Below are 18,328 nucleotides of genomic sequence, written 5' to 3'. Positions count from 1 at the left end.
TAACAGTAGCAAAACTACTGACATGATCTACACAGTGAGATCCAGTACAGCCAGGGTTACATGATGAAGAAAAAAAGAAGAAGAAAAAGCAAACAAATGCACTAAGAAGCTTATAAGTAAAGCAAAGAGATTAACACTTGTAGATAACAATAAAGTATATAAATGAGCGTGTAAAAAGAGCAAAGCTCCTGTGGTTTTGTGGAAATGTGTCAGCAAATACACAAGTTGAAGAAACAAAGCCACACTGTGCCAGCCTCGCTCAGCCTGAGAGAAGAGGACCAGCAACTGTCTGTGCCCTGGACATAACTGAGCATCTGCAGATTCCCACGGTTTAAGCACCACGGAGAAGCATGCACTCCAGCAAAGACTCAATGGGAAAAGAGACTGCCAGCAACACAGTTCCAAGGGTGTGGAGACAACTGAGACAGTAAAGTAGGAAAGTCATGGAAGGAGATTCATTTATGCTGAAATGGCTTAGGGAGAGTGCTTATTGAAACACCCACATTTCTAAAACTCTGGTCAAAAGTGTTAAACTTAAACTGTATAAGAAAACAGCCATATAAAAGGACTTGCTTAATCACAACATTTTCCAGGACTCTCAGTCTCTAACACTAGCTGAAATGCTTTATGTGAACCTGTTTGATGTTTCATGTGAAGTCCTACAGATAAGAATCTTAGAGTTTTAAGAGCATCTGATCTGAAAGCCTCCTCCTTGAAGATTAGGTTTCACAGTACTCGAAGGTGCTAAGCAAGCTGCCAACAGAGGGACGCCAGCAGTAGTCCCACTCAGCTGTGACGCTTATTAGCTACAATAATCAGCATGGTAACATATTCCTTCAGGACCATTATCAGTGATAAATCTGTCTGTATCAGCGGCACTTGTGTCTTGGCAATAACCAACTTCTCTCTAATTGTTTGTAAGGTCCACTCAACAGGTGGGAAATCAATGCCTGGTACTGGAAATGTAGCCAGTTCCCAGGGCTAGATAGAAAGGTCATTGATCTTATAGTACAGTTAAATACCATCACTTTAATAAACCACAGCTGGTCAAAATGCAGAATTGATTGTGGGGTTGCCAGTCCCAATGATTATATATCTACAACATGTTTCCTACACCTAAGACTCGACAAATGTCAAAGAAAGGGGAGTTAGAAAGGATGTAAGAGCCTAAGAACTAAAAAATCAGCTATGAGATTGTGACAGGAAAGTGTGACCCATGATACCTCAACAATGCCTAAACTAGATCAAACAAGGAAAAACAAAAACCGGGATAACATGAAAGAGGAAATGCCCATGTGGCTTACACCTAGACTGAGGCCAGTAACTAAGCAAAGCTAAGAGCAGTAGAATTAGTCTTCCCCAGGGGTCAGCCCTAAACCATAAACATATAGGTGACATTAAACGGACTCAACAGGCTGTACTTACATATGTAAAAATAACAAAGAAAAAGAGGTTGCAGATTTGAGAGGGAATGAAGGTTGGGGGTGGAACATTAGAGGAGTTGGAGAGAGAAACGGAAAGGGGGAAATGATGAAATTATATCTTAAATATGAAAATTAGACTAAAATTGTTTAAAATATAAAATTGTTTAAAATATAAAAACTACACTTTGAATATGAGAACTGAAACAGACTCCTTCAGCATCATCAACGGATCAGTTATATACAGAAATAATGAGACAAAGGAAAGAAAGAGAACAGCACAAAAGGACTGAAAAGCTCAGGTGACATCTTAGGAAAGATGAGATCAGCATCGGAGGGAAAGCATGAGTGTCTCTGGAAGGCAGGGCAAGAGCATGCAAAGGTTTCCTGTAGTACCCTATAAGCAAGGGCCAGGTCTAACAAAAACTTTACCCTCAGTCTTTCTGATTCCCATCCTCAATAAAAGCACTATTTAGTAAAGGAATCACCAGTCACACAGAGCTCAGACATTCCAATTAAAATAATGTTCAAATGTTCAGCTCCTTTGTTGTAGCAGCCATATTCCAAGGCCTCAACAGTCCTATGTGCTATTAGCAATTTTACTGAACACTACAACTCACTTCTATCCCAACAGAGAATGAACTAGACAACATTGCTCTATAATCCTCTGCTTTAACAAGCAATTCTTCAAGAGCCAAAAGGAAGAGAGAGAGAGAGAGAGAGAGAGAGAGAGAGAGAGAGAGAGAGAGAGAGAGAGAGAATGAAATGAAGTAGTACCTTACACTAAAATATATATAGGAGACTCTAGATAATGGGACAAGGAGGCTTAAAAATCACATAGAACAGAGTTCAGTAACCAAGCCACTTATGATTTTGAGAAAACTATTCAAATTTCCAAGCACTGAAATCAAAGAACCATGATAATACAATATAGTATTTCATAAACAAGATTTAATAGTTATTTCACATAGGTTGTTGCAAAGAAGAAATGACATCAAGTGAAAAGAAACAGGCTCAGCAGGTGGCCACCACAGTTCAATGACAGCTGAAGACAATGGTTATCTGGTAGTAATTAACAGCCTCTTTCTCCCATATCTCTCATGCTGGGTGAGATATATCTATCAACCTTCAGTTTCTTGATTTTTTAAAAGTACACATATATACTTGGGTACATTCAGTAAATCATTTTAACATGTTATGAATGTTACCATTTTGTTCTATTTATTTGGGACAAACGATTGTATCAGATATCCCAGGCTGGCTTCAATCTTACTATGTAGCTAATGATGACCCTGAACTTGAGAGTGCTGAGATTATGGACATGCATCATAATGTTCAGTTTATGTGCTACTAAAGACTGAACTAAGCTTTATACTTGACAGGTAATTCTACGAAATGAGCTATTTTACAGATATATCCCAAGCTCTTATCCACAGTTTAGTAATAAAATTGTTTATTCTTACCTTAGATGAAATGATCCGGTTATCTATAAATTTCTGAGGTGTGTAAAGGCCATTCTGAGGAAATCTGTTGGCTATGTAAATAGTTCTTGTGTCACTTTGATGTGGTGGGTCAAAACCCTAAGACCAAACAACAGAAAAAGAATACTAATCAGCAGGCTAATTGTTTTAATATTTTGCTATTGATTTTATATAATTCATCAAATTACACATAATATTGGCCTTAAAGTGCACATAAACTGAATCCATTCTATTATTAGGACAGGTAAGCCACCAATGCTTTTCTTCACAGGTGAATAGTTTCTTTAGAATACCTTTAGAAACAACTAACGTCACACCTTCAATAATGAAAAATAGTTCACACTCTTTTAAAATATGCTACAAAGAAAACTCAGATGAGAGCTTTAGAAGCATGCTTGACTACATCCCTTGTCTCTTACTCCTACGAGTGCCTTGCTTTCTCCTGTGATAGAATATTACTGAGAGAAACAGAAATGTGTCTAACTAATATGTGGCTACTAAGCCTGATAGCAAAGTTCTTTTCTTATTTTTAACCTCTCTTATACAAAGATCAATTTAATTTCAAAGAGTTTTGCTCTCAGAAGACTAAGATTCATTTCACAGATTATATCCCTGAATCTTTTCTATCAGTAAACAGGTAAGACTTCCTGTAGCCAGAATCTTGGTGGAACATAAACTCTGTCTTTAATTCAGAAGACCATCTGTGTTGGTTAGTGTTTTGTTGACTTGGCACAGCTAAAGATATCTGGGAGGAGGTAAACTCAACTAAGAAAAAATGCTTCCATCAGACTGACCTGGATGGGTCATTTTCTTGAATGGTACACTAGGGGTGAGAGAGGCATAAAGAGCAAACCACAGAGAGTAAGAATATACTGCTCCTCCATGGTCTCTGACTCAGTTCCTGCCTCCAGTTTCCTGCCATGACATCCCTTCATGAATAATGGACTACATACTATAAAATGAAATAAACCCTTTCCTTTCCAAGTTGCTTTTGGTCATGGTGTGTACCACAGCATTAGAAAGCAAATTGGAAAAACATCTCCCTAGGTACAGTAGTTAATCTTAACATAATGTCTTTTTTTTTTTTTAAGATTTATTTATTTTGTTGTATTGAGAACATTGTAGCTGTCTTCAGACACACCAAAAGAGGGCATCAGATCCTATTACAAATGTTGTGTGCCACCATGTGGTTGCTGGGAATTGAACTCAGAGGTCCCGAGTTCAGTGAGTGCTCTTAACCACTGAGCCATCTCTCCAGCCCAACATAATGTCTTATCTTCTTTTCAACACTTGTGATAAGACAGCTTTACCAAGGAAGACAACTTATAAAAGAAGTGTTTAATTTGGAGCTTACAGTTCTAGAGGCTTAGAGTCCATGATGGCAAAGCATAAGTGTGGAGGCAGGAAAAGCTGAGACCTTACATCTTGTTCTGCAAGTTGGAGGTAGGAAGGTACTAACTGGGAACAAAGTGAACTTCTGAAACCTCAAAGCCAGTCCCAATGACACACTTCCTCTTCTAGGGCCACATCTCCTAAATCTTTTCCAAATAGTTTCACCAACCAGGAAAAGGAGATTAACACTGGCAGTAACTAGTGCATATACTGGCTTTAAATTTGCATTAGAAAACTTAAGTGTGCAGGGAGGAGAAGAGGATCTAGAACAGTGGTTCTCAGCCTGTGGTCATAAACCCTGTGGGGGGAAGAGATCAAGCAACCTTTTCACAGGGGTTGCCTAAGACCATTGGAAAACATTTGATATTTGCAATATGATTCATAACATCAATTTGCAATATGATTCGTAGCAAAATTATAGTTATGAGGAAGCAACAGAAACCATTGTGTGGTTGGGGTCATCACATGAGGGACTATATGAAAGGGTTGCAACATAAGAAGTTTGAGAACCACTGATCTAGAAGGACTTGGGGGAGGGAGACATATGATCAAATATATTTTAAAATTATTTTAAGCTTCTCTTTCTCTTTTCTGTGTGTGCATCTTTCCTTTATCTCTCTTCTCCCTCTCCTCTTCCTTCCCATGATGGATTCCCTGGCCTCTGTCCTTGGAGGTCACTGAACTCACCCACCCAAGAGAAGCTTCCCAATAAACCTGCATCCAATATAATCTAAAAAAGAATTATTTGTGCCCAGAGCAGATACAACATCTGCCCCAACATCCAGGGACACAAGATGCCCCCCCCCCCCCCAGCCAGTGGTACAGTTCCCTTCTGGTCTGAACTTGTGCCCAGAGGAGAGCTTGGACTCTGGCTCCACACCCATTCCCACAACACCCAGAGGAAGCCTGTCACCCAGGTGCTCTAACACACCCAGGAACACAGGATCACAGAGAAATCTGGACTCCCAGGAGATCAGACACACCCAAAAACAATGCAGCTCTGACACTCAAGGTCACAGCTGAGGCCACAACATCTTCCCTAACACCCAGCATAACTGGGACCCACACAGGAACCAGGGAAACACAAACCCCCACCCACACAGAGGCATGGGTTTCTTCCAGTTTGTATCTGTGCACAGAACAAACTCAGGGCTCTGGCCTCCCCCCACCTACTCCTGAAACACCCAGAGAAAGCTTGACTCCCAGGAGCTCTGACACACTCAGGATTCCAGGATCACAGGATAACAGAATCACAGTAACAAAAAGACACCTGGACTCAGGAGTTCTGACACAACCAGGATCACAAGCAGTCAGAGCAGCTAGGGCAGGTGGCACTAGAGAGAACCAGATGCCAAGAGGCAAGTGCAAGAACATAAGCAACTGAAACCAAGGCTAACTGGCATCATCTGAACCCAGTTCTCCCACCACAGCAAGTCCTGGATACCCAATCACTACAGTTCCAGATGATCTGACACTAAAACACCAATGCACATAAAATAAGAATAAGTCAGTCATTTTTTTAAAAAACCCTAAAGAATAATGAAAGTAATTCCATACAGAAGAGGTGGATAAATTACTAGGTCAGGTAAGTAGCTCAGTGGTAGAAAATGCACTTCAGTAAGATCTTGAATTTAAACCCAGCACCATCCCCACAATTATTAATCTTATAAAGCAAGATGAGTATTCAAAACATAAACAAACAAGCAATACAAAAAACTTTGGGATCTAAAAGAAAACAAAGAACTACAAACAACTACATTCTAGAAGAAAGAATTTGTAAATCACATTATCTAGTAAGGGTCCTGAATGCAGACTATAAAGAATTCTTAAGACTCTGTGATAAACATGCCAATTAGAAAGGGCAAGAGAATTAGACTAAACATTTCTACAAAAATAAATCAATAGATAAAAATATCTGACAGCCTTTGCCATAATAGAAATATATGTCAACATCACATTTCAACCCACTGGGATATCTATAATTTTTTTAAAGTGTTAGAAAAATATATAAAGGCAAAGGGATGTAAAATCTAACTGGAAAATGGTATTGAAGTTTGGAAACAGGTTCATAGTATCTTATAAAATTAAAGCTACAGTAAGTTTACTCTTTAGGTTTATGTCTAATGAAATTATAACCCCACAGAAAAATTCTGTTACTGTATGATCTAGGACATGTATATACTCAAATAACTAGACATAGCTAGAAAGAATAAACATATAGTATACTGCTATCAGTCTTTCTTAAGTGTTTGTAAAATTATTTTTTTTTTTATTTTGTGTGTTCCCATGGGGCGAGTGTCATCATGTCATGGCATGCATACAGACATCAGAGGACAACTTTTAAAAGCTGGTTCTCAGAAAGGGAGACAAAGTAGATAGCAGAGGTGTATGGAAGGAGGATCTGGGTGGAAGAGGAAATGAGGAATGAATAGAGGGGTGTGGGGTGGAGAGGTAGGAATTAAATGTACAGAGAGCAGGGAGAGAGAAGAGAAATCAGAGGTGGGGGGCATTTTCTGTGCCAGAAACCTACGATGGGTAAGGACCCAGGTAGTCTATGGAAGTAACTCTAGCCAAGAGTCCTAGTAGTGGGGGATACGGATACTGAAGTGGCCACTTCCTGATACCAGGAAGGACTCCCCGAGGAGGAATAAGGACAGCATCCCACCCACAAAGCCTTGGACCCAAAATGTGTCCTGCCTACAAGCTGTACGGGGATAAAGAGCAGAGACTGAGGGAATGGCCAATGAGCCCCAAATTGAGACCCATTTCATGGGCAAAAATCAATCTCTGACACTATAAATGGTGCTCCATTAGGCTTACAGACAGGAGCCTAGCAGAACTGTCCTCTGAGAGGTTCCACCCAGCAGCCAATGGAAAGAGATGCAGAGACTCACACAACATTAGATGGAGCTTGGGGAGTCTTATGGAAGAGCTGGGGGAAGGACTGAGGGACCTGAAGAGAACAGGGCTTCCCTGGGGACACCAACATAGTCAACTAACCTCGACCCTTGGGGGCTCTCAGGGACTGAACCACCAACTGAAGAGTGAGCACAGGCTGGACCTAGGTCACCTGCACATAGCAGATGTGCAGATTGATCTTCATTCGGGTCCCCCAAGAACTGGAGCAGGGGCTCTCATGAGTCTGTTGCCTTCCTGCCTGACTGTGGATCCCATTCTCCTAGTGGACAACCTTGTCTGGCCTCAGTAGGAGAGGATGCACCTACCTAGTCCTGCAGCAGCTTGATGTGTGGAGGTGGAGAGGGAGTGGAACGTGACACCCAGAGGGGAGCTTCCCTTTTCAAAGGAGAAGGGGAGGGTGGGACGGGGGAGCATCTGTGTGAGTGGGTACTGGGAGGAGGGCAGGGCTGATACTGGGATGTAAAGTGAATAAATAAATTAATTAATTTAATTTTAAATAAATAAAATGAAATTATAAAAAAAAATTAGTTCTCTCCTTCCATGAAGGTCCCAAGGATACAGCTCAGGCTCTCAGGCTTGGCAGCAGAAGCCTGCCTGCTGAGCCATCTTGCAGGCCCAGCTGTTAGGTCCTTAAAGGAAAGGATATAAATATAAGAAACTCAGAGCTAGAAAGATAGCTCAGTGGATAAAGTGCTAGCCATCCAAATCTAACCACCCAAGTTTCATCCTGAGAACCCACATTAAAAAGGCAAATGCAGTAGTGCACACCTTTAATACCAGTGTACTAAAGCTAGTGTAAAACAGTGTGCGGCCAAAGAAGCAACAAAGGTGGAAAGTGAGAAGCCATGCCTGAACACTAACCTCTGACTTCCATACACATGCCCCCCAATTAATTAAATAATCAAATAAATTTCAATATAAAGTCAATCAAAATCCTTTATTTTCCCCCAGAGAATTAAAACAAAACAAAACAAAACAAAAAAAAACCTGCTTCTATGTCATAAATGAAAGAGCAAAGATCTAACACAATTCTGAGAAAAAGAAACCAAGACATGTGGCTTACAAATGACTCATCATGCAAAAACTATAACTAAGAAATTTTAAAATGACTCATTATTGGTATACCAATAGATGAGTAAAATAGAAAAAAAGAGAGAACATAGAGGGAAATTCAAAATGCCATTCCTAACAGAGAAGGCAAATACATATATCAGACATCAAAAATGGCTCATCAACAAACTGAGAGATCGAACAAATAACTTTTCTATGGCAAAACACAAATTCCCTTATTCTATATATAAAAATCAATTCCAAGTATATTAATTTGGACACTGAAAACTATATTTTAAGACAACTGAGGAAAACAATACTAAAGCAATTCTCTGATTCTAAAAAAGGAAAGAAACTGTTGGGTAACAGAAAGCAGAAATCAAATTTTCTACAAAGAAACTTAAAGGGGAATGTGTAAGAATAATATGAACAAAATTATATATAGGGCAAAGAATGGAAGAAGATATTTATAGCACATATGACAAAGAAATGGCATCCACACTATAAAAGGCACAAAGAAAAGAAGAACTTACAACATTAATTACTTTTTAGGATTTTTATTATTTTAAATTATGGAGGGTGGGGTTATATGCACACGAGTGCATGTGCCTGCAGAGGACAGGAGTTCAGTTCCCCCTGAAGCTGGAATTACAAGTCCTTGTGAGCGACCCAATGTGTGCTGACAACCAAACTCTGATCCTCTGCAAGAGCAATAAGTGATCTGAATGGCTATTTGTCCAGGACCCTAATGTTAATCTTAATTGTGGATCTGATGGGATTTCGAATCACAATGGACATAATAGAATCACGTGTGGACATACCTGTGGTGGACTGCCTAGATCAGGTTAACTGATGTAAGAAGACCTACCCTTATGTGGATCTCTATTCAATATGTGTGTGCGTGCACATGCCATAATGTACGCATGGAGACCATAGAACAACCTGCTGGAGTTAATCTTCTTCTGCCATGTGCGTTCTGGGGATCAAACATCAGTCTTCAGGCTTGGTAACCAAGTCAGCCCCGGTAATGTTTCTCAAGTTTGAGCAAGCTGTAGTGAGACAGGAACTCTCATACTTTGAAATGTAACTAAAGCAATGGATTAGCAGTCACTGTGTATATAGTTATACCCATCATCTAAAAATTTCAATTCTAGGTATTCACTTCTTAAAAGTTACAAAAAGGTCACCATGATTTTTGTTTTGTTTTATACAATAATAATAAACCTTAGCAGCAGTTCCAATATCTGTTAGACCAGAGCCTCTGAGGAAACTACCTGAGCAAAGAAAGGGAGCTTCATGTTAGCAGTCCCAAATCCTATCAGCAGGTTACCACAATACAGATATTCAGAAAATATTAGTGAGAATTAATAAATGAAAAATGATTATGCCAAAGAGGGGATGGAAAACTGAGAATGGTTTGTTAGGTGAAGAACTAACAAAAAGACGGAGTGGAATCCCACTCTTCATAAGGTAAGTAAGTAGGTCTAGAGTCTGAATAGTGTTAGAACTAAGAGAAACACAGCAGGAAAGGGGGTACAGAAGCCACAATGGAAGGGGGTCGATTTTGTTTTATTTATTTTACATTTTCTACTTAAGTGCTATAAAAGGCTTTACTGTTTAATCAGGTATCTTAGTTACTTTCATGTTGCTGTAAAGAGACACTGTGACAGAGACATTCAAACCACCATATAAGGTAACATTTAAACAAAGACAAGGAAGTAAAGGACCCAGCAGACACCTAGGGAAAAATATTCCAAAAAAAAAAAAAAAAAAGAACCAGTAAGGATATAGATGCTGTAATGTTAAGCATGCCTGGGCCATATGAACTGCAAGAAGGCAGAGCCAAGAGCAGAGTGGGGACAAACATCAGTTCCTTCCAGTACATAACCAACAAGCATGCTGAGGAAGGAAATCAGGGAAACAATGCCATGCACACTAGTATCACATAAATAAAATATTTGAGAATAAATTTAAATAGAAAAGTATGACATATAATAAAAGTCTTAAGACTCTGAAAAAAGAAATCAAAGGTTTCAGTAGAAGGAAAGATTTCCCATGCTCCCATATTCATGCATCAGAAGGATTAAAACTGTGAAAATGGCCATCCTACAAAAGGAAATCTACAGATTCAATGTAATTCCTGTAAAAATTCTAACACAATTCTTCACAGAAATTGAAAAAAAAATCTTGCTGGGTGGTGGCAGTCCATACCTTTAATCCCAGCACTTGGGAGACAGACAGCAGGTAGACCTCTGAATTTGAGGCCAGCCTGATCTACAGAGCAAGTTCTAGGACAGCCAGGGCTACAGAAAGAGAAACCCTGTCTCAAAACAACAATGAAGGAAGGGAGGGAGGGAGGGAGGGAGGGAGGGAGGGAGGGAGGAAGGAAGGAAGGAAGGAAGGAAGGAAGGAAGGAAGGAAAAATCTTTAACTTTATATGGAAATAAAAAAAAAAACAAGAGTTGCTAAAAATAATTAAAAATAATTCTGAACAATAAAAGAACTGGTGGAGGTACCGGCATCACTTATACAGGTATAAGTGACTGTAACTTATACTACAGAGCTATAGTAATAAAAAGAGCATTGTACAAGAATAAAAAGAGACACACTGACTAACTGAACATAAGTGCAGACCTAGACATAGCCTATATCTATGAGTATCTGGTTTTAAATTATTTTAAGATTATAATTTAATCATATCATTTCCACTTTCTCCCTCCAAACCTTCCCATGTATGGGATTAAATTTTTAATATTTTAATTTCTTTTTATTGAAAACTGCATTGAACACTAAATGTCTACCTTTATAATAAAAATACAGGAACAGTAACTCACACTAAAATAAACCATACTTCTGTCAGTTACTATTTTTCTGTTAGGGACAGTTTAAAGATTTTCTTTTGTCACAAAACCAGAAATGTACCTATACAAAGGCTCAAAATAGGCCATCTTTAAAAACAAGAGGCAGTGATTCACAAAAGACTGTGAAGGGAACATGGGACCAGCTGATACAAACCTAACAGGATTTGTTAAATCAGTCACATTGTTAGGGGGCAGCCATGTTTAATGATCACGGTGACTGAACCAGCCTTCAGAGTGTTCTCTGTCCTACTTCAGTCTTTACCTGTGGTGCGACCATGCTCATTATAATCTCAAAGGAGAAAAAAAACCTTGTAAAAAAACAAAACAACAACAAAAAACAATCTTATTCCGAGCATTCCAATTACTTTCCTTTGTGTATGTACCTAGCTGTACTATAAGTAGTTGGTTTGTATGAGATGATTAAAAAGGCCAAAGATAAAAAGTTTTTTCCTTTTTTTTTTGTCTATGAATTTGCTGTTTATTTATTTATTTTTTTTGGCCTGTTTGATGTATGTGTGAAACAATGTTTAACAATAAACCAGAATTTTATTTTGCTGAGCTGTTAAAAAAAAAATCAGTCACATCTATTGCCACATCTGAAGTGTTCTTGTATAAAATATCACACGAAGAAAAGAACTTATCAATGTCTTTAAAACGCAGATTTGTTCATAGAGAATCTGACAAGTTACCATAAAATTCATGGCCTCTTTTTCTTAAATTGCTTTTGCTGGGGTGTGTGCATGTGTGTATTCCTAAATACATAATACTTGTAAGTACATGTTTCCAGGCTGACCATTTGTTATTGGACAATTGTCAACTGGTGTGTTCTTCCCTGGGAAGACTATTATTTCTCTTTTTGTCAGCATTCCCTAGTTGCCTATAGTTCTTTATCCAGGGTTGACTCCTTGTGAGCTTTCCCCTTCCATGTTAACACAGCTATTGGCATCATCCTTGTTCAGCTCATGCTTAGGCAGCCATGTTGGTGAGACCGAATGGGTGTAGCTTCAGACATTTCTAGGGGATACAATTTCATTGAAACTTCCTGTCCAGAGCTCTGGCTTTTACAGTCTCCCATACCCCCATCTCTGCAATGGCCTCTGATCCTTAGGTACAGTAGTTTAGAGAAAAAGAGACCAAGATATACACTGGAGAACAAAAACATCTTCAACAAATGGTTCTGGTCAAACCGAATAGTGGAATGTAAAGGGATGAGATTAGATCCACATCTCTCACCCTGTACAAAACTCAACCACAAATGGATCTCAATGTAAGACCTTAATGCCTTTAATCTACCTCAAGTCTGATAGAGGAGAATGTGGGAAATATGCTTAAACTTATAGGCACAGGAAAGGACATACTGAACAGAGCCCCAATAGCACAGGCACTGAGACCAGTAATTGGCAGATGAGACTTCAAGAAACTAAAAAGCTTCTGAACAGCAAAGGATATCAATCACTATTTGAGGAGGCAGCTTATAGAAACAGGGAGATCTTTAGCAAGTATATACCTAACAGAGGTTGGTATTTAGAATATATACAGTTTTTTTAAATCTTAACATCAAGGAACAACCTAATTTAAAAGTGGAACATGAAACTAAACATAGTTCTCTAAAGATCACATAAAAAACAGCATATGCCTTTAATCTCAATGCTTAGGAGGCAGACTGAGGCAGGTAGATCTCTGCAGTTCCAGTTCTCCAGAGGAGAGTGAGCACTCGCAAATACTAGGAAGGTGGAACATGTATTCACCACTGGGAGGAACACAAAGTAGTCCACCACTATGGAAACCACTGTGGAACACGACGTTCCTCACAGTGCTGGAAACGGATCTACACAAGATCCAGCTACACCATTCTTAGGCTTATAACTTAAAAAACTCTATATTCTACTTCAGAGATACTTGCTTATCCATGTTCATTGCTGCTCTACTCACAAGAGGCAGGAAATGGAAAAGCTTAAATGTCCATCAACTAATAAATGAATAATGAAAATGTGCTATATTATACAATGGAACATTATTCAGCTGTTAGACAACAAAATTATGTAAATTTCAGGTAAATATGGAACTGAAAACAATCATCCACTGCATTTTTTTCTCATCTAGTGATGCTTCTCAGCTTTAGATATGTGCATTTCATTTGGAATACACAGACAGCTTAGGTAAGTAGTTAAGGGGAGTGGGAGAGGAGAGGGGTCTTTCATGGAAGAAAAAATTTATAAAGGAGAAACTGGCACAGGAAAAATTAAATGGTTTGAGGATGGAAGGACAGGGTAGAGGAGGGAATTTGAGGAGAGGTGACTAAGACTGTAACCCTTTTGAAAAGTCACAAAGAGGCCTACTATTATGGAAGCTTCCAGTTTAAATGGAGTTAATCTATAGTGAGAGGGCAATATCCCAACTAGGTATGCACTACTAAATGAAGCTCCCAGGCGGAGTGAGTTACCTCTTTTTGAGTTGTTTGCCAAAAAAAATCAATAACCCCCTTCCCACAAGTACAGGCTATTGCCAAAGCTATTGATTACCCTTCAGAACTTGACAGTAAAACCCTATTGCGAACACACCACACACTTGAGTTACAGAACATATAGAAACCCAGTTGGAACTGAACTGGTAACTTCATCTCTACTGCCTAGGGTTCGTAGTGCAGCACACTACAAGAAAAGTTATCATCGGCCTCACTGAGCTGTGATCATGGAGAACTACTGTCACAACCTGCCTAGCAAGATATACCCACTGAAGAAATAGCAGCTCAAGAGTTTGGGGAGTATCAAACTGAATTAGCTTCAAGGCCTGCTCCATGAGATATGCGACACCATTAATGATGCCAAGAACCTGTGGCTAGACAGATCACTGGCTCTGGGGAAAACCCTACTACTAACCTGCTAAATGGGCCTTTAATGACTTACTGCTATACCCAGAGATCCCTGCACTGCCCAACCCTCACCAGAGAAGATTCTTCTTGCAATACATGGCAATTAGCACAGAGACTGGTCAACTGATGGCAGAGATGTCAGAGTGCTCAGCCACGACTGGATGTCTATATAAAACACCCCAAGACTCTAAGTCAAAGAGTTGAAAAGATTAAGATGCAGAGATGGTAAATGACTTCAAATCAACTTACCAGATACAATGAGGCAGATACACATACAAATTCATAGCAGTTGTAACAATGTATACACGGCCTGCACAAGGTCAAGCTAGAGAAAACAAACTCTCAACATGGAGAAAGTGAAGTAGGCATGAAATCACACCCTTAGCTGAAGAGCTGTTGGCATTTAATTGCTGCCAGGGGAGGAAAAAAAGCTGGCTTTCAATTGTGACACCTGGTATACAGACCTCACTCTGGGGAAAGCTTTACATGAAGGCTCTGGAGCAAGGTCCCTGAGTGCTCCTGGGAATACCTAGACACCTCTAGCATTTCACCTTGACCAAAAGAAGAACTTCATATTTAAGAATACACTTCCAAAATCCCAACACTCAGGAGACTGAGTAGAAAGATCATGTTTTAAGACCAGCCTATGTTACATTAAAAAAAAAAAATCCTTTCAGTAGTTAGATATAGATAGATAGACAGACAGACAGACATGAATATAAAGAAAGATATCCAGATTTAATGTATTACAAAGAAACCAAAGGTTACTTTTAATGTTATATAGCAGTACTAGTAAAAATAAAACAAAAGCCACCAATGCAAGGCCACATACATTATTTTTACATTTCTAATAGTCACATTTTAAAAATAGACAATTAAAATTTTTAATTACATTTATTTATTGTGGGAGTGGGTACATGTCACCACACAATGTAAAAGTCAGAGAATAACTTACAGGAGCCAATCTCTCCTTCTACCAAGTGAATCCCAGAAGTGGGACTGAGCACATTTGCTGTGTGTATTTATTTATTATTTACAGTAATTGGTAACAAGTACCTTTTCCTGCTAAGCTATCTTACTACTACAGAAATAACTATAACTCAGATATGTCACATTTTTCTTGTTTTAAAATCCATTATGTTTATATTTAAGCAAAGTTCAACATGAGCCAGCCACATTTCAAGTACATTAGATAGAACTGCAATGCAGGATAACCCTTTTTAAAATCACTATTACACTAAAGAACATTTGGCAGTTAGGTAAGTACAGGGCAAATTAAGATAAAAAGGGAAGCTTCGTTGTGTTTCCAGGTTAAATGAAACAAGAAAGGGCAAAGGCTCTGCTACCTGACAGAGGCGAGAGAATGCTGAAGGCAGCATCATAACCACAGTGAGCTGCGAGCCTGGAGGCACACAGACAGAGAAGGGGAGACAGACACAGACGGTGTGCTTGTGCATTAAGAACAGTTTCCTCAGAGAATCAGGAGACAGTCTTCAGCCTCTTTCACAGCCACCAGTGCCAGTCTGAAGGGACATTACAGACAGTTGGAACTGCACTACACCGTACCCCAGCTCACGATTCTGCGTCCTCCAACTCCTAAATGCTGGGATTACAGGCCTGTGCCACTGGCTAGACAAACACCCACCTGCTAGGTTTGTACACAAACACAGTCCTTTTCTACATCATTCTGGGCTGGTAAGACTCAAATTTTATCACTATATTGCCAAACACAGAAATAATATTTCCATAAAGGGAAAATCTCCATTCTTACCATAATTTCATCATTGGGCAGATAAAAATATTTTATAGAGATAAGACAATCAATCACTTTTTTACAATTGCAATAAATAAGTAGAAGATAGAATTGTCTCTGTCATAAAAAGATACCAAGTTAAGTGAGATGTCTCAGGAGACAAATGAGATTGCCACCAAGCCTCAGAACCTGAGTTTGATTCCTGGAACCCATAGGGTAGGAAAGAACTGACTCACACAGGTGAACTGACTTACACACACATACACACACACACACACACTAAACAGTAATAAAAAATTTTAAAGTATTTTTTTTTTTGGTTAAAGTATTAGTTGAAAGCCAGGATTGATATAGTGTTCTCTAACTCCAAAACCACCTGTCCTTATGTCCTTATGATTAATTGATTTACCGAAATTTTCCCTTTTATAAATTTTACAATCAACATAATGCTGGTGACTAAACCCAATAAGCACATATAGAATATATCTGCATCATTTGTATATAAAATTTGTATAATTTGAATAATCTAAGCTAGACTCTTTGAACCGAATTCTTAAGAGTAGCAACTAGAATGGCTGTTTATTACTGAGCTGGTGCAACATACTGTCATTACTCTGCACACTGTGTCCTTAATTTGTAATTTAAGTAACTACACAAACTTAGTCAGCAATACAAAGTCCTGCTTTGGCACAAGGTCTTAAAGATTAGATTGTCTTAAAAGTAAAACCAGAGACAGGCAACTAAGTATCAAGATGGCATTCTTTGTGCAAGGCAACTTGTTCAACTTGTTAGTCAGTGCCATAGGACAGCTGACTTATAACTGGCCTCACAGCTTCTGGTTCTTCCCTTTCAGCTGAAAGCCGTTTTCCCCAACATTATCAGATTTCTATCGGGAAGATAGGAACAATCATATGGTAGGATTTTATTCAAGCTAACAAAAAAAGTACCTCACACTGAGAAACTGTCTTAACATACTGGGGAAAGCTTAAGGGGGGGGGGACAGACTTAAAACTGATCTCACACAAAACATCATCAGATAAAAGGTGTTAAATCAAGCTTTCTTCACATGATTACTGAGAAATCAAAAGCAGATCAGATTTGTAATAATTAACTTCCTTACTGTACCGGCTTGCCACAAGAAAGCCAAAACAGTCTAACAGTGTGGATTAAATGACATCATTAGCTCGGATTCCCAATAAAGCTGGAATACTTCAATTTGCAACAGTTAGCTAAAAATAAAGACCCACCATTTGTATGAGGCAGTTCGAGTTTTATTTATAAGATTTCTTTATTTAAGAATGATGCTTACTGTAAAATACATAGGAGACCGACTGAAATACGTACTTTTCAGTTATTTAGCTGAAAAGCTGTTCTACCACAGGGAAAAAGAAGAATGAAGATTTTGGTCTCAAAGCAGTACGTTTCTACTTCAGCAAGATTTATTACTGTCTTGAAACCTCGTAAACAAAAATACTGCAATTAGTACAATTTCGAAATTAAACAGCATATAGGTTAGCATTCCTAGAACTGAAGTGATGTCTGCCCTAACTGTCACTGTCGCGTTGTTATTTTCTGGGCTGCAGGTGCCAAGAGACAGGAGAGATTTTTGTCTATGAATAATTTCGGAGAAAGGTGACGCTTTTTTTGGCACTTAAGTCACTCGAAGGTTTCCTTTCTCCAGGAAACACAGCAATGTTCAAAAGTTAACCATTGGTTCCAAACCCGTGCGTTCTAACCACCTTGAGGAGGGGTGGGTGACAAATTCACAGAGAAGTTGCACCGGTCTGCGGTGAGAACCTTTCCGGCGCGCCTTCCTCCTAGGCCCAGGGCGAGCTTCCGCCGGGAGGCCGAGGAGGACCCAGACCTCCTCCGGAGCCCGCACGAGCCTAGTTCGGGGTCCCGGGAGCCGCCTGACCCTCGCCCCGCGCCACTGCCTCCGTCACCTCGGGGGGCCCCCGCGCCACTCGCGACCCGCAGCGGCCACAAGCTGCAGCGCATCCCCGCGCTGTGCGGAGCCCGGGCCGAGGGAGAGCCGCGCGCCCCCGCCGCGGCCTAGCCCGCGCCGCCCCGCCGCGCCACCCAGCTCTCACTTACCAGCTGCTGCCGGACCCAGCGCCACATGCCCCCGCCGTCGCCGACGCTGTCGTGGCCCGCCGGTCGCGGGGCCGAGCGGCAGCAGGTGGAAGAGAACTCGGAGTGTGACCGGAGCAGGCGAACCCCTGGGGCTTAAGTTCCGCTCTCTGCCGCTGCCGCCTTTCTACCCGAGTCGGGTCCCCATCCCGCCACCCCGGTCCCGAGGTCTACAGGCGCGGCCTGGCAGCCAACCGCGCCCGGCGCAGCTCAACTCCCCGCTGCGCCGCCGCCACCTTCATCTCTGACCGTTGTCACCCGAAGCACCGCCGCCCCCACGGCACCGCCCCGCCTTCGCCCTCCATGGCCCCGCCCCTAAACCCTGCGCCCCACCCTCGTCCGCCATGGCCCCGCCCCAAGCCCTGTGCCCCTCCCTCACCTGCTCTGGCCCCGCCCGCTACGTTACCTCTCAGAGGCCCACCCTTCCCTGTCTCCCAGCGGGTTTGCCT

The 18,328-nt window shown here is 40.4% G+C and overlaps 1 protein-coding gene across 1 annotated transcript in view; it reads right to left on the bottom strand.

The window, feature by feature from the left end:
- The window catches only part of ATP11B (ATPase phospholipid transporting 11B (putative)), an 87,816-nt gene extending 69,711 nt beyond the window's left edge, over nt 1–18,105 (bottom strand). The window contains exons 1-2 of the mRNA XM_080929180.1: nt 17,844–18,105; nt 2,885–3,001 (exon numbers count right to left, since the gene is read on the bottom strand). Coding sequence (XP_080785306.1) covers nt 2,885–3,001; nt 17,844–17,870 — 144 coding nt within the window. The 5' untranslated portion in view covers nt 17,871–18,105. The remainder of the gene's footprint in view (nt 1–2,884; nt 3,002–17,843) is intronic.
- Nucleotides 18,106–18,328: the final 223 nt, after the last annotated feature.

The sequence above is a fragment of the Micromys minutus genome (genome assembly GCF_963924665.1).
Source record: "Micromys minutus genome assembly, chromosome: 15".
NCBI lineage: Eukaryota > Metazoa > Chordata > Mammalia > Rodentia > Muridae > Micromys > Micromys minutus.
The sequence above is the reverse complement of the archived record's forward strand: the minus strand, read 5'-3'. Positions and strand labels throughout refer to the sequence as shown.